Consider the following 16,710-nt stretch of genomic DNA (forward strand, 5'->3'; position numbering starts at 1 on the left):
CTTTAGCTCGACTACAGAAGCTAACCTTTACCGTTTTTGTTCTCCGCTCTCGGGCTCAGCCAATCAGCGTCAAGGAAAATGAATGGCGCTCTGGGATTGGCTGCCTTGCCAACTCTAGCCAATGGCGTGCCATGTAGCACTGCGTCATCATCCGCCCTTTCTCTAATCGTTTAAAGAGACAGGAATCACTTACATATGAACTTATTTTGAAGACATTAATAAATAAAACTGACATATTCTCTCATTATTGTGGCATTTAGCAAATAGAAATAATTTTGGTGAGCTAAAGTAAGAGAAGCTTGTTCTGATTTAACTTCAGTGTATGAAAACTTCAAAGCATGAGTGTGTAGAAATAAAAACCACTCAGACAAACAGCGTTCAAACCTAAAACATTTATGTGTTGTTGTTTTTTTTTTCTGAGAAAAACGTGGTTATTCCGAATCGTACAAAGTTCCAATCTGAAAGTCTGCAATGTTAGAGACAGAGTTCAAAAATAAAACCAGAGACATTTGTTCTGTACAGGAACACCAAGCGAAACCCGACAAAGACAAAATGTGCAACATGACGTACATCTCTGACTTGAGAGGAGGAAAAAAACACTCCTTTAATGTGAGAATGTGAAAGACACCCCCATATTATTGTCAAAGAGTCAAATCGTGTAAAGCTGTTTGTACAAAAATCCCGGTGAAGTTGTTCAGGAGTGAAGTATAGGCCTCAACATCAACCGCTGCTGCTGGCGGCCCAATCTGTCCTGGGGTTGTGCCGACGACCTTTCACCTTCAAATCATGGTCCAAAGGGTTAAATGAACCACAGACGCATTAACTGCCTTCAACAATCATTTTAACATTCATCCCTGATTTAAAAAGTTTACATTTCATCTCCTTTTACACGTTTGTTGTAGGAATAAGTGATTAATCTAATTCCTTAAAGACAACCTTATGGTAGATCCATGTTTTTATTACAGCAGCATAAGCAGGAAATATGTTTTTAACTCAATCAAAAATGAAATCTTCAATTTTTACTTAGGGAAATATTTTGCACTCTCATAGTAAATAGAACCACATCTATTCAGTGACTTCTACTAAAAAGCAGACTTTACTGACCCCAAATCTGCTTTTGATTAATTAAACATGGCAAAATGCAACTAACATGACTTTAATTGTGGCTACAATCCTGCTGTTTCTGCAGAGAATTGACTTTATCTTTCTCCAAAAACAAGTAGCTAACTTCTGTAAAATCTGTGAATTTCTTCTAAGATGACCTATGTATAAAACAGATTTTTAATTAGAATTTGTAAGTTTAGTTTATTATTGAGCTGGTAAAACTCAATAATTTTTTAAAATTTGGTTTTAGATGTTTCTTTGCTTCCTTCAATAAATGGTCTATTTTTATTTTTCTCGGTTTCTCCCCGAGCTTCATTGCTAAAACTTATAGGACTTCATGTCACGTCATATTTATTCCCCAGAAAACAAAGAATTAATCAAAATAGAAAACACATTTTATGAACCAAAATTATTTAATTATTTTATTTTGTCGGAACCTCTGCTGGTTACTTTATAATGATTTTTTATTTTTTTTTATAAACTAATGTAAATATTTGTATTCATACTAAAGTTATCGTAGAATAGATTATGCGGCTGCAATAAGAGATTAATTTATTTACAGGCTTATCTGGAGTGACAATAAATACAGGCTATTATTTGTTAAATTTCATACACCTGAACTCTAAAAGCCAATTAAATTGGTAAAGATTTTCAACGTTTTCCGTTTTGTCTGCCCTAAACTCTGCTTTGCATCCCAAACTTATCCGTGAGGAAAAAAACATCACAAACTCTAATTTTATAGCATTTTTATGCACCATGGCAGCTGTTTTGGCAAAGAAGGACAACTGCCCCAATAGTTGTTTTCTATTAAAAATGCACAAAGACGTAGGAATTATACAACATTATGTACGTGTGCAAGAACAAACATTGCCTGTGCTTATACAGAAATGTCAAAACAACATTTTTCTGTGTATTTTTATTGAAAGTGACTCAGAGTTTTTAGTGTGAGAGGTACTGCACACTGAGCTCTAACATACATAAAGGGCTTTTAGTTTTGAACCTCAGAAGCAGCTAAATACATTCTGTGTAGGAGTCATCGACTGGCACGGCTAAGCTACCCCAGTAAAGACAGATTGTATGTCATTCGATTCTTTGGCCAATCAGGGACGGGGAAACATTTAAAACAACATCAGGAGAAAAAATATCATCTGTGAGTATAAAATATACTGAGCAAATCAAGCAGAAATGAGAGAACTTGGCTAGAACTGCTGTTCTTACAAGTTAAAAAGCTCTGAGGTGCCTCAAAAAGTGAAGAATGCGTCATTGATAAAGGTGAGGGATAATCCCAGATTATCAAAATAAATACTTCTAATCGGATGAGATGAAAAAAGCAGCTTGTTTATATTAAGAGGCATCATTTACTGGCTGGTGTGACAAAAAAGAGCAAAGATTATAATCTCAAAAGTATCAAGAAAAAAACATAACACAAACTACAGATTATGCGACTGCCCGCCCTCCCCCCCAAAATGATGCATTAGCGACAGGAAATGTGCTGAGGTTTTAAATCCTGCCTCCCATTTTTCAAATACTACTTCTAAAAACAAAGTTTTAATGTTTTTAATCTTAAAATCTCCTGATCATTCTTCAGATTTCATTAATTTACATATTTTTTTGGCATTTTGTGGCTTGTGAATTTTAGATATGCACCAAAAAACAACAACAAAAAATCAAAAATAAACACCAATAAATGTTTGACTTCCTCATAACGTTCATAAATTCAGCTTTTTGTAGTGAGAAATACATATATTTCACCACATCATTTAAGGGCCATAGTAGAGAGGAAAAAAAAGTACATTTGTGAGAAAAAACTCAGAAATTCTGAGTTTAGTCTCAAAATTTTGAAAAATTTGAAAATGTCTGAGAAAATAAAGCAGAAATTCTTAGAATAAAATCAGATTTTTTTTCTTTTACAAAAACAACCATGAAAATTTCTGGGTTAGAAAAGTTGAAAAATTGCAACAACAACAAAAAACTAACTCAAATTCTTACATTAATCTCTTCTAGAAAAAGAACTTGGAAATTTCTGAGTGTGGAAATTTGCAAGATAAATCTAAAAAATGTTGAAATTTATCTCAGAAATTTTCTAGAAAAAAAGCTGAAACTTCTCAGTTTGAAAAGTCAATTATTTACTAAAAAAATATTAAGAAATTTCCAAGTTTTCTTCTAGTAAAATTCTGAAATTAATCTCAGAATTTCTTATTTTTTTCTCAGAAATTCTATTTTAACACCCACCTATAACAGCCCAAATATGCCTTGTATTATCTTATATCATTACTATTAATCTGTGACTTAAAAGTTTATTTCTTAAATGTATGAAAAACAAACTGGGACAGAAGTCATCTCGTCTCTCGTCACGTTTCGTGTTAAATTTATCTTAAAACAGAATCAACGAGCCGTCATGATCTCATCTAAGCCGGGTCACTTCAGCAGCTTCGTCCCCAATTTTTGGTATCAAGCTTCGTTTTAAAGGGAGGAAATTAATCAACATAACACAAAAGGTACAAAAAGGAGCAACAAACGGGCAAATACTTCACTCCTCCTGTTCGAGTCTGATGGTGGGCTGCACAGGGTCCTGTATAAAGCTGGGAGGGGGGGCAGTGTTTAAAAGCTGAGGGGTGAGGTTAGAGGTGTGGGCGGGGTGGGGCGGGGCTTTCCCAGGCTGCACTACCTGTGGACCGGCAAGTGCAGGCCGTTCAGGGGGTTGAGCGCGTGGGGAGCAGGGGGGTGCAGTTCCAGCTGGGCCAGCAGGGAGAAGTGGTCCGAGGGGATGTGGGGGTGGGGGCAGCCGGTGATGTTGTTGTCCACCAGCCACTGGCTGTCCAGCGGGCCCAGGATGCCCACGGCGCTCATGTGTGTCTTGGAGAAGAAGATGTAGTCGATGACACCCTGAGGGAACAGAAGAGAGGTTCACAAAGAGCTCCCTCTAGTGGCGAACAGATAAAGCCCATAAGAACCGGCTTTATGGGTCGGGTCAGTACGGTGGCGTAATAGAGACATTGTAGATATGTATTTTTTTTTAAAATGACTTCCTCTAAATTATTAAGATTTATCTCATTAATGTTCGAGAAAAATATTTTTGAGTTTCAAAAGTCAAACATTTGGTAGAATAAAACTTCAATGTTTTGAAGGTAACCTCTGACATTTTCCAGAAGAAAGGAGGACATTTGCATTTTAAACAATAAGTTAAAAAATTTGACATTTTTAGATTAATCTAAAAAAATTGTACACAGTATGAAAGTCAAAAATTTGCGACAAAAATTAATTTGGGATATTTTCAGAAATTTGAGAAATAAAGTGGAAATGTTTGAAAAGTCTAAACTTTTTTAGAAATAAACGTGAAATTTGAGAAAAATCTTGGTAATAAATATCTTATGGTTAAAACTGTTAACTGTGTTGAACCAATTATTGAAGAAAGCATCAACTAATAGGATAAAGAATCAAAAAAGGCCATTTGCTTAAAGAACATAAATAGATCAATATTTTTAAGCCAAAGCTGTACAAAAAATTAAAAATATATACATTTTGCATTTAAGATAAAAAAAAAAGACGACTTCTTGTACATGCTCTAGCCAGAGCGCAGTTTGAACTTTACCTGGCTCAAATTCTGTGAAAATAAAAAAATCCTAGGTTCTTTTATTATCCAATTACTGATCAGTTATTAATTTGCTACAAATACTGTAAACTAAAGGAATGCTGACATTAGAGATTTAGTTTCTTTTTAGACTCAAACCAGAAAAATATTTAAACTGAAGCAACTTTTCGGGGGAATTCAGCTTCATTTAAGCAGAATATCAACATAGCGAGTAAAAACAACTGCAGGATTTAGCAACATTTAAGATGGGAGGAGTGAATTCACTTCCCACTTTCTGGGTGTTTACTTTAAATACCAGCTAATTCTGTTTCAATGTGGACGAGCTGAACTTTGACCTTATTCCTGTAAAAGCTGAATTTGCACAATAGCCTTATAGTAGATAAGAGGAGCAGAACAAAAATCCTGGAGAGGAACTGGCATCATGTTTCCAGCAGAGCAAAGAGAGCAGAGACGCTCCGAGTGGAAAAAAGCAAAACCTGAAAGCCAGCAGATGAGCTGCTGGTCACGAAACGAGACGAAGCAGAAAACCAGACATTATATGAAAGTTGCCGGCGTGACTCATTCCAAAGCCTGGCTGAAATGTCAGCGCATCAAAAACTGTGATGCGAGACGAGATTCAAAGGCTTCGCCACCAACACGGTCTGGAAAACTACAGAAAAGTGTAGAGAAAAGAAAGAAAAAGTGACGCATCTCTGGTTAAAATGTCTTCCAAACTAACTTCTGGTTTCCACAGGAAACTACTAAAAAGTGCTAAAAGATGTTCCACACGTATGATTTTGGGTTTTCCACTCGGCTATAAATTTTAAGCTCATTGGGCTCAAAACAAATTTTTTACAAAATTGAAATGGTTGATTTAAAGGAAACTGAAGATGCAAAATATACTCAGGTTAGATTTCTTTAAGTTTTGTTAATCTAAACTTAATTTAAGTGTGTGTTAATCTAATAGCTGATCAATAACAGTCCAGTATCTGAACACAGTTGAAGTGCTTCAGTCAAACTTGAATTCCTCCTTTTTAGTCAGGATGAGGTGATTTGTTTTGGTCGTATCAAATTTTATTTCTTTCGCAAAATTGCAATGAAAACATTTGTTTCGCATCACGAGTCACATGATCGACAGCAGGATGTTACTACTGCCAGAACAGACAAAGAAGACGACAGGAAGTAGGAAGATGATGGCACAGAATGATTTTTAAAAAAAAGATTTATCACGTGAACAAACTTTTTTAACTGCGTTTCTCATTTTAACGGAAACACATTTTGTTTTTTCAACATTAGCAGAATGCCGACAAAGTTTTGTGCACATTTTGTGCGCAGAGACGCATCTGGCGGGTCCTGCTGAGCAGCAGGTTTCTACCTTGAAGTCGTATGTGTAGTTGGTGTAAGGCATCAGGTTGCTGTCGTACGCGCTCTTCAGCTGGAAGCTGTGTGTGATGCTGCCGTCCGAGTTGCCGTTCTTGCCGTTGCAGCTGAAGTTGGTGAGACACTCGTTGTAGCGCAGCTCCTTGAAGTCCTTGTGGTTTTCAGCCACCCCGCCGTTGCTCAGGTACTCTACCACGCCTGCACAGCAACAACACGCAACAAAAACAACTTAAAAATCTGTTGTTTCGGCTTAATTCAGTGGAATATGGTCAAAATCACTGCTGGAGTCTTCTTAACTCAACTAGGGATGCAAGTTATTGATTAATGAGTTAATCTACACTGATCGGTCGGTAACAATTAATTAGTAAGCAGCCATTTTGATAAAAACCTCAGTTTTGTGTTCTATACCGACGGAAATAAAGATGTCGGCGCCTCTTCTGGATGGAGGCTAAACTGCGACACTAACAGCAGGTGGAAGCCAGACGTACCCAAAGTCGGTCCGGCATCCTGCATGTTTTAGTCTTTTAGTTTTCTCCCTGGTTTAACGCACTTGGATCCAGTGATGGCTCGATAGACGGCCTAGAGTGAAGTGGCCTCCCACCTTCTTCAAATCAGACAAAATTGGTGTCAAACCTTTGTGCAGCAAAAATTTTTTGTTTGTGCTGCTATCATTTTACATAAATAAAGAAACGTTTCTGGAGGTCATCAGATCTTTTATAAACAGTTTGTGGTAGTTTATGTTAGTTTGTGCACTGATTTAAGTGTTGATGAATGTCAATCATGAAATGGATGACCTCTAGAAACATTTTTCTTAATATCTTTAGAATGATAGCAGCACAAATGAAAATTGTTGCTGCACAAACGGAGTCGAGTTGATTGACTCCTATTTTGTCTGGTTTGAAGAAGGTTAGATGGGCAACTTGACTGACATGCTGAAAAGGTTGTTACTACCACCAGAACTAAAGCACGCAGGATGCCGGCCCTCGAGGATCGACTTTGGGCACCCTGGTCTGAGCCGACGTTATAATCTAATAAACCATTAATGTACAATTAACCTTAAATCGATTCATCATTTGCTTGACTTACCAGAGTCGGGCAGCGAGTTGAGGTCAGCACACAGGACGATGGGGATGGATGACGGGTCAGAGGTCGGGAAGTCCGTCGTCATGGCACCCGAGGCTCTCTCGGCAATGCTCTTCAGCTCCGACAGAAACATCATGGTTTGGATCAGCTTGACGTCCGAGTACTCCGGGTCCCAATGCATGTGAGCGTTGGCCACAAGAAGGAGCTGCCTCTCCTGAGGCTTCATGCCTCACAAAAGAGAAACAGGATTATAGATTTTAACAGTTCAATAAACATAAAGACAGGCAACAAGAACCTCTGAAGTAAATAAAATAGCTATTAAATTAAAACAGTGGGGAGATTATTTACTTCCTAAATTAATATCCTGCAAGTTATATAAGAGTTATGAAACTCTTTAAGCAGTAAAAACAGAAAATTATTACTGCATCTGGCAGCAAAGCTTTCCTTAATAGCACTAAATATCATAAAATCAAGTCAAATACATATCCAAGACATATGGTCAGAAAATATTAAGCAAAACAATGCATTAAAACAGCAGTTAAAGCTTCTTTAACTCCAGTAAACAACAAAACTGCTGTTGTTCACAGAATAACAAATCTGTGGTGCCACCTTGTGGAAATACAGGATATTGCACATTAATTTCACAGATTTTTTACAGTAATTTAGTCGTTTTTTAAATAAATATTTAGACGTTTTGATTGCATTATTTCAACAGACTCTATCTATAACAGAAAGAGAGAAAAATAAAAATCATGGTCACATGACCATCTTGTCTTACCACTGGAGAACATGCTCTTATTAACCTCCAGCAGAACCGCCACGCCGATGTTGTCTTTGGTCATCACTCTGTTCAGCATGACCTCTGACCCCTCAGAGTTGGCCATAGCCACCTGATTGAACTCCACGGTGTGTTTCTGGACCAGAGTGAACCTGCAGACATCACCAGCGTCCGGGTCAGCCGTCAGGCGGACTCCATGTTGGTTCTGTGAAACTTTTGAGGTTCTCACTTCTCGGTCTTGAAGAAAACGGCGCAGCCGTCGACGTGTTTCCTTTCCTGCTCAGAAACCAGCTTGGCGCGGGATTTGGGGCAGAAGTAGCCGTCGTAGCCGCGGTCCTTTAGTGTTTCCAGGAACAGGGTGTAGTACTGCTCGGTCTCCACTTCCTGCAGAAACACAGAAGTTTTATTGAACGGATCGGATCGCTGGGAATCGGTGGAGGTGGGTCTGATGTTTGATCAGGTTGCAGTGCTGACTAAACAAAATTCAAACTATTGGTGGCCCACTTTTGTTTTTGTCAATTAAATATATATATAAAAAAATTGTTTCTGATACTTTTTTATTTTTCCTGTTTAGAAATAAATACAAATTGTATTTGAAGATATTTGTAAAAAAGGGATCTTTGAGTCATTGCAGAAGTTAAAAAAACTGCCTCAGGTTTAATAAAAAAAAAAAAAAAAGAAAAGCAGAATTTTTTCACATTGATTATAAAAAATACAGTTTTCAAATGTTTTAGAAAAATTTTCTTAATTTTTTTCCCAAAAATTGAAACATATTTGTTTTGAAAAAGAAAAGCAAATTTTTCATGTTTTACTCATTTTGAAAAAATGTTTCAAAAAGTAGTTTTTGTTTAAAAAAAAAAAAGTAATACATTTTAACAAAATTTTTTTTCTCCAAAAATACATATTTTTCAAAATCATTTTTGTAAAAAGGAACATTTTTTCTTAATTTTCAAACTTCTATGCCCAAAACATTTTTGTAAATATTTTTTGAAAGAAAAGCACAAATTTTCCACATTTATCATTTATTTTCAAAAATGTGTTTCAAAATACTTCTTGAAAATTTTTTTTCCAAAGAATATAAATATTTCTTAGAAATAATAAAAAAGACAAAAGCACATTTTCTCACATTTTTTATTTATTTTCCAAAATACTATTTTAAAATAGTATTTTAATTTCTTTTCCCCCAAAAAAGTTGTTTTAAATTTTTTTGGAAGAATAAAAATACAATTTTAAATTTTTCCAAAAACATTCTGTTTCTTCTCAATGAACTTTTCACAACTTTATTTTAGCAAATGTCACTGGATGTTTAACGTCAAAAAAGAGAAAAAATATGTTTGTTTTGTATTAAACAACATTTTAAAAAGCTAAAACTAACCATCTACATTTTGTGGTTTCTAGTTTGAATCTGGACCCTTCAGTTGAGTTTCACCTTCACATCTTATTCTCAGATTTTACGTTAAATAAGCTCTGATTCACCTGCAGGCTGATGATGTCGGCGTCACAGCCGGTGATTTCCTCCATGATGCCTTTCTTCCGGTACTCCCAGTTCAGCGCCCAGGACGGACAGTAGCCGTACAGCTGCCGCGTGGCATATTTGTCGCACAGCACGTTGTAGCACATGACTGTGAACGCAGCTGCAGGCGAAACCAGAGGAGGAATCAGAGCGGCGAAGAGTCGCTCTTAAAGAGTTAAACCGACCGGAACCGACCTGTTGGGCTCATCAGGTCTCGCTCTTTCAGAGTGATCCACGGTCTTTGGGGGAGCTGCTCTGGGTGAACTGGGGGACGAAGCAGGTCATAAATATTACATTGATATGATATAAATATTAAATGTGCTGCTGAGGGTTTTACCTGCCAGATTGTCGAGCATATAGTTCAAAAGCTTTCTGGTTCCGTCGGGCTCCTGGTACAGATTCAGGATGTCCTGCGATAACGGATTTCCTGCGAGGAATAAATGTAGCCTAAACGTCAAAATGCAACTATAAAGTGTGGCTATTGTAATAATTACACATTTCCATCTAGCATATTTTTAACATCGTTTCATTTCATCTTTATTTTTTAATCTTGTCCTAAAGAGGATGCTGTATTGGAGTCATTTTAATATTTTAAAATGCTGATCACTGGCAGCCATTTTGAATCATGTTATAGTTATTTTTTGTTAATGCAAAGTTTCCTGTCTGACAAGAAAACCTCACAAAGAATTATTGACTTAAAACAATCTGTGAAAAGTTACTTGTAAGTTATTTCTGTCTTATTTCAAGTTTGCTAAGATATTTGCACTAGAAATTAGACCAAAAATATTTGGTATGGTTTTGTTCTTGCAGTTTAAATGTCCCTAAATAAATTAATGGATAGTTAATATAATCACTGAAGATGAAGACGTCTCACCTTTTAGTCCCAGAGTTTGAAGTTGGAAAAGCCGGCCGAGTTCGTAAGGCAGGACTCGTAAAAGATTGTTGTTTAAAAGCAATTCCCTGCAAAAAAGCAACAACCAAGCATTAGTGTTCAGCTCTAAGCTTTTATTTCTGACTATAAGATTATTTCCAGTTCTTAGCTGCGGAGTCTGAGCCTTTATTTAGTTATCAAAGATCATTTAGCATTAATTTAATTTAATTTCCTTTATTTAACCAGGTAAATCCTGTTGAGATCTGGATCTCATTTTCAAGAGGGACCTGGGCAGAAGTCTGCAATAAACAGCAACCTAGTTACAAAATAAAGCATATAAATCCCTGCAAAATTTTACAGATATAAAGTTCAGTTAAAGATTAATGCAACAATAGCAATAAAGTAAACAAATTGTTTCTACGTGACCAGATTTCACTTAAAGCTTGCCTTACAAGTTTCTCCATCACTACTGATCAATAAAACTTTTTTCTATAGGCACTGGAATATGAAGCTAAATTGAAGCAATTTTAAAGTTTTCTCAATGTGTAGTTTTGGTGATTTGATCCCTATACTTATTAAATAATGTAACTTTCATTGCAGTTTTAAATAAAGACTAATACATATGCAATAAAAATTATTTTTAAAATATTTCTCCAGATATTTGAAGGAGTTTTTCTCTGGCAGATTTTTTCAGCTATAACACAGGAAAAGGTCTTCTTATTAGTGAAATAATCTGATAGTACTTTTCTAAATCAATGTTAATGATTTACAAGCTCATACATCTTGTGAAAAGTTACTTGTAAGTCAAATTATATCTGAACAGCCAAGATGCTGTTCAGCCTGAAGAGGGCAGCACTGAGATGGTTTCAGGGAAAATTTTGCAGAATCAAACAAATTTACACAAAAATGTCTCAATTTACACAGAAACATTAACAGTATTATGTATTTTCCAGGCACATAGCGCCATTTTACAGCAACAAACTTTGTGTCCTTCAGTTGTTATAAAAATGCTATATAAATCTAATATGACTTAAAATAAATTTCACTTTGTAATTTAACGTCTTGAAATTGTGTCTCCGTCTCTTTAAGAAACTTCTGCGCTTACTTATCACAACATGGCTCCTCTACTAACCCTATAAAAATGTTTTCACCAGCGTTTCACTGAGAAGCAGCTCGTGTAATGAGCTCAGCTGGTTTTTGCTAATTGCTACTGGCTAGTCTGAAGGAGTGAGTGGGGGAGGGCTGCGCCTCAAAGGCTGGGCTACATCCTCCCAGCCGTGTCACACAGCTGAATTGAAGGATTTCTTAAACATGCATAAAAAAACCAAGGAAACACTCCAGATATGTTTCTGATGAAAGAGTAAAATTACAACATGATGCAAAACTAAAATAAGATGATTTTACATGATACCGCGGCTTTAAGAGCTTCGCTATGATGGGTGTTAAAGAAATGCAGGCAGTGTGATGGTTCTGGTGGGAATCCCTGGGTCCGCTCTGTCATGTGTTTGATAAGGCGGCCTACCTGAGAGAGACCATGTTGCCCAGTTCGGCGGGCAGACTGCGCAGCTTATTGGACGACAGGTTCAGGTAGACCAGGTTGGGCAGCTTGGCGATGTCCGGCGGGATGCGGGTCAGGTTGTTATCATTGATGTGCAGCGCCGTCAGGTGCGTGAGGGTCCATAACGAGCTGCTCAGACTCCTGACTCGTCCTGATTCAAGAAAAACACAAACAAGACGGCATTAAAATCTGATTCTGAAGAACTGATGATGATGATGATGCAAGGTTATTGTAGTCAACTAACAAACTAAACTAACAAAATCACGATCACTAAAACAAATAAAATCGGTAATTAATGGGGAAAAACTATATTGTGCATTTATAAAACATGCTGAAACTATAGACATAACATGCTTTGTTTTGTGTTTACTTATTTCAAACCGATGTGAAATTGATTTTTTGTGAAATCACGGTACTCCATTATCTTCTAAGCTGGTCCACAAAACAACGGGAGAAAACTCCAGAGTCTTTTGGTTGTTGTATAAATTTTTGGAAATGCTACACCTAAAAATCAACCAAAGTATGAAAAACAAACTACTCTAATAAAATCTAAGCAATAGTTAATAATAACTAACAAAAACAAGCAAACACAATCTAAAAAATAATAAAAGTCACTGAAGTAGACGAACAAAAAGTCACAACAAAATAAAACTAAAATAAAATAAAACCCCCAAAACTATTATAACCCTGGTCTGAGGAATTTCACAAGAGTAGAGACATAGAGCTGGATGATAGGACTGAAGAACGTATCACGATGTAAGCATTTCATATTAGTCGATATCGGTAATTATTGATACTGTGTTTTTTTTGGTTTTTTTTATATCAGAAACTGTGGATAAAACAGGAACGGTCAAGCCACCGTTCCTGTTTTATCCACAGTTTTTTTATTTTGAAGCACGGTGGCAGAACTTTAAACTGTTGCTGCGCCAGTTAATCAGAAGGTTGTTGCTAGGCAACCAGGGAACAGTGAGTTGCTAGGTAACCAAAGAGTGAGAAAGTTAGTTGATTCCTCTCAAAACAACAATATTATCGATTTTCTAAATAACGTCTGGGACAATTTATCAATCAGCAAAAGTTATTGTGACATGCCTAGCGATGCAACAATCTGATATCGATATTTGTATCGGTTGCAATATTGCAAAAAAAAAAAAAAAACAGAAAAAAAAAAACCCAGACTGTGTATAGGTGGCAATGTGTCCAATTCATTTGTGCAGATCTATTCAGTCTAAATCTATAACTTATTTATTTAAGTACAATATTATGAAATTTGTTTGTTGCAGTTTAATTTTTACATGTTTGACCAAGTGGTAGTAAACCTACTGTTTTTTTTCATCTGTTTCAGTTTCTTTATGTTTTATTTCACATTGGCTGTTTTGCTCCTGAATGCAGTGACTCAACAAATTAAAATTGCTTTTACGTACTCGACCAACCTTGTGAAGCTATTGGTGTATTTACTTGTGCTATAATGGTGCCGAGTTTTCAAATATATTTGTAATTCAGTGAATTTATGTCTGTGTTGTTTAAAAAAAATCAATTCAGCATTGTGTTTCTGTATCAACCAATACTAAACCTCAGATATCAGTATTGGAAGTGAAAAAAAAGTGGATCGGTGCATCTCTGGGCTTCCTCTCTGGTTCAGTCTGAATTGAAGAAGCCATTCTGTCTTTTGAAACTTCTTCAGGAAATAAAAGACAAGATGACCAGCTGTGTTTGATTGAACCATCGTGGATCTTTCTTTAGCTGAACATTTTGAACTCAAAGCTTTGGGATTTATTTCCCATTAACTAAAAGCAGTCAGACTAACCGGTTATCTCCAGCTCGTTCCAGTGAGACTTCTTCCCATTGGCCGCCTCCTCAGCTGACATGATGGTGTAACATCTGCGGGGATCTGGAGGATCATATTTTTCCTTTGGCATACCTGTTAATCTGAAACAAAAAAAGCACACAAAAAAACACAAAGTCCAACTTTCAATTCAGAGAGAACAAATTTAGAGAGAGAAAAAAGAAGTTTTGTAAACAGATTTCAAGAAAAGAAGAAGTTAGAAGAAAAAAGCTGCTGGTTCTTTATTAATACGATGTTTTTTTCCAGGGTGACACATAATACCACTTCAACTGAATCATACATCATAAGGCTAGAGACGTAATTTTAAACAGCTGCTTTCCAGAATGGCTTGAACATTTCTGGCTGCACAATCCTCTGTTTTCTCATGTCAACTTTTTCTTTTATCAAGTTTCTTTTACAAATATATCAAAACCCTGTCAATAACCACCAAAGAACTGTGTGTGGTAACTATAATTCATAATTTTATGAGTAAAGCCACAAAAGGTTTTAGTGGATACTTCAGGAAACGTGTTTGTTTTTCTGGGTATTGGTAAAATAGGGATGAACTATTGTGAAATCAATAAAATAATGCTAAAAGTTGAGGTTTCTTCAGGATACATTGAAATGTATTAATATTTATTGAACCTCTCGTGGAAACAACAGTGGAGAAAATAAAACCAACAATCCTGCAAATACTTTCAGTTACTGGGATTCTCAGAGATCATTAGCTGTAATTCAACTTTAAGTCAATAAATCTTAATTTCTTTTTAATCACAACGAAAAATTTTGTCAAGACAACAATAAATGATACGGTAAATGTTAAATTTGCATTTTGGGAAAAATTACTCCTAGGATTAGTTTTAATACAACGTACTTTTACTTTTACTTGAGCAGTATTTTTAACATCAATAAATGAAGAAGAAATGTGTTTTAGCCAGAAATGGTCTGGAAAAAAACCCACACAATTTATGTCAAAGTGAGACATCCTGTTCATAAACCTGCTTTGTTGTTCTGGTGTTATTTTCTATTTCCTGAACTTGTTGAGTCATTTAAACATCAAGAAAATAAAATAAGTATCATTTATTGTCACTTCACCCTCTACTAGAATCTATATATACAGATTACCTACAGTAAGTTTGAATTTGGAAAGTTTTATATTTAAAAAACATTATTTGTAAAAGTGTTTCTTCTGCCTCAGTTTATGATTTGTCTTATTTTTTTCTTTAAGTCTTTAAAATAACAGAATTTGTACATAATTTTAACGTTTTCTCTAACTGATTAAATCATTTTTAAGATATAAAATTTAATTAAATATTACAGTACTTTTCATTTTTACTTGTGTATTTTGGGGTAGGATCTAACAGGATTTGTCTTCTTCTCAGTCCTTTTCTACCTGGATATAAAAGTTTGGTTTTGTATTTGATATACTTTTTGTTTTCTTCTTAATTATTTAATGTTTTTCTCTGACCTTTACTTTTTTAAAAATAAATAAGTATTCCATTTTAATTTCTTAGATGGCTACTTTTTACTTTAACTTGAGTAAGCTACTCTTTTTGTATTCTAGATTTGCATTTTAGACAAAAAATATTTTGTTTTGTTACAAAATATATATTTTGATTGGAGCTTTCTATATTTATAAAACAAAAAAATAATATTTATTTGCCTGTTCTGTTCTACAAATAACAATTACTTCCTTTTCCTAACATAACTTTATTCTCCTGGCTGTAAAGATCAGCTATAACTCTGGACCCGCCAGAAAATTGAGGCGGTATTTATTTAACATGCATGTCTGTGCAGAACATCTAAGACACCTGTAGCATGGGAGTGTTTTGCAGCAGCATGCAGACGAACCTGAGAAGCGCTGCAGAACTTTCTGCCTGGTGTTTATACAGCAGCAGCAGACATGAGCTTGGCCGAGGTGAACAAGTTTGGAAAAGAATTGCATAACCTGTTTACACTTTACTGGATCACAAGCAAGGAGCAGGGTGACATATGGCCTGCTGGCATCTGTTCATATCACAGAACTACATTTCCAGAGGAAACTTTCATCATCCCCATGCAGGGATTTTACACATTTAGTCTCTGAACTTCAACTAATCACTGAAGTTCTTCTTTTTTTTCTGAAAGTTTGGAAATGGTCGCCTTAAAGTCCGAGGTTTGGATTTTTACTAGGTGGGAGAGGAGTTTCTTTAAATGGGAGAAAATGTAGCAATGCCAACTGCACAGACAGCTGAAGGACGAGTCTCCAAACATAGCTGGAGTGTCAAAAGTAGCCAGACGGGCCCGTTCGGGAAGAAGTTCGGCTTAGCAGCTGACACACCTGACCCCAGAGTCAATATAAGTGTCTGATAATTGATAATATCGATTACACTGATCATATTAACACTGAAACTTAGACAGTGGTAGAAACAGCATACAGCCGCGTTCACCGGGAGGCGCCTCCGAAGCAGCGGGTTGGATTAGTTCGGCTGTCGGCAGCTGTGGGCTCGACACCCGGGCTTACCGGGGCTCACTGCCGGGGAGCCGATCTGCCAGGAGCGGGTTTAATCTGACTCGGAACCGGCCCGGGTGGATGTGTTCTGTGTGAACGCGAACCGAGGCGGGACTTTACCTTCATTCGGGGGCGGTAGAAGACGGTTTATGAGGGGAATTAGCAGCGACATGCAGACGCGCCTCTGGAACCCGTGTAGACCCCTGAACGTCTCGGAAACAGAAGGAAGAACAACAAACGCGGCTTCCGCTCGTCCCCGTCACACTCTCGGAGCGCGCGCCAATTGGGTTGCGCAATATTTCTTGTGTAACAAAATTTAATGAAACATTTAGCGACGAGAAACAAAACATAAAATATTATTATTATTATTATTATTATTATTATTATTATTATTATTATTATTGTAGTAATATACATAAATAGAGAAAGAACAAGCCTCCTTAAAACCAGAAATTAATACTAGAAGTTAAAATTCTCATTTGTTTCTATCTATTTATTTTATTTTCTCTATTATGCAGAAGCGTATTCATTGGAGATAT

At 36.2% G+C, this 16,710-nt stretch overlaps 1 protein-coding gene across 1 annotated transcript; it reads right to left on the reverse strand.

The window, feature by feature from the left end:
• Window positions 1-377: 377 nt before the first annotated feature.
• cnot6l (CCR4-NOT transcription complex, subunit 6-like) lies at window positions 378-16,380 on the reverse strand. Its single transcript, XM_055039643.1, has 12 exons — window positions 16,292-16,380; window positions 13,663-13,784; window positions 11,823-12,009; window positions 10,304-10,389; window positions 9,767-9,856; window positions 9,625-9,693; window positions 9,393-9,550; window positions 8,146-8,300; window positions 7,917-8,068; window positions 7,142-7,366; window positions 6,051-6,253; window positions 378-3,990 (listed from the first exon to the last, which is right to left on the reverse strand). Exons 2-12 carry the CDS (start codon window positions 13,772-13,774, stop codon window positions 3,769-3,771), a joined length of 1,659 nt encoding a protein of 552 aa, XP_054895618.1. The 5' UTR covers window positions 13,775-13,784; window positions 16,292-16,380; the 3' UTR covers window positions 378-3,768.
• Between the last annotated feature and the right edge of the window lie 330 nt (window positions 16,381-16,710).

This window comes from Poeciliopsis prolifica, unplaced genomic scaffold, assembly GCF_027474105.1.
Source record: "Poeciliopsis prolifica strain line A6 unplaced genomic scaffold, Auburn_PproV2 SCAFFOLD014, whole genome shotgun sequence".
In the NCBI taxonomy this organism is placed as follows: domain Eukaryota; kingdom Metazoa; phylum Chordata; class Actinopteri; order Cyprinodontiformes; family Poeciliidae; genus Poeciliopsis; species Poeciliopsis prolifica.

What these genes read in the sequence shown, in the direction of transcription:
- cnot6l (XM_055039643.1), bottom strand. Translation starts at nt 13,774, where the DNA reads ATGCCAAAGGAAAAATATGATCCTCCAGATCCCCGCAGATGTTACACC. An exon ending in GTTTTCTTCAAGACCGAGAA is followed by an intron (nt 8,069 to 8,145) that starts GTGAGAACCTCA and finishes TGATGTCTGCAG; the next exon opens with GTTCACTCTGGTCCAGAAAC. An exon ending in TAAGAGCATGTTCTCCAGTG is followed by an intron (nt 7,367 to 7,916) that starts GTAAGACAAGAT and finishes CTCTTTTGTGAG; the next exon opens with GCATGAAGCCTCAGGAGAGG.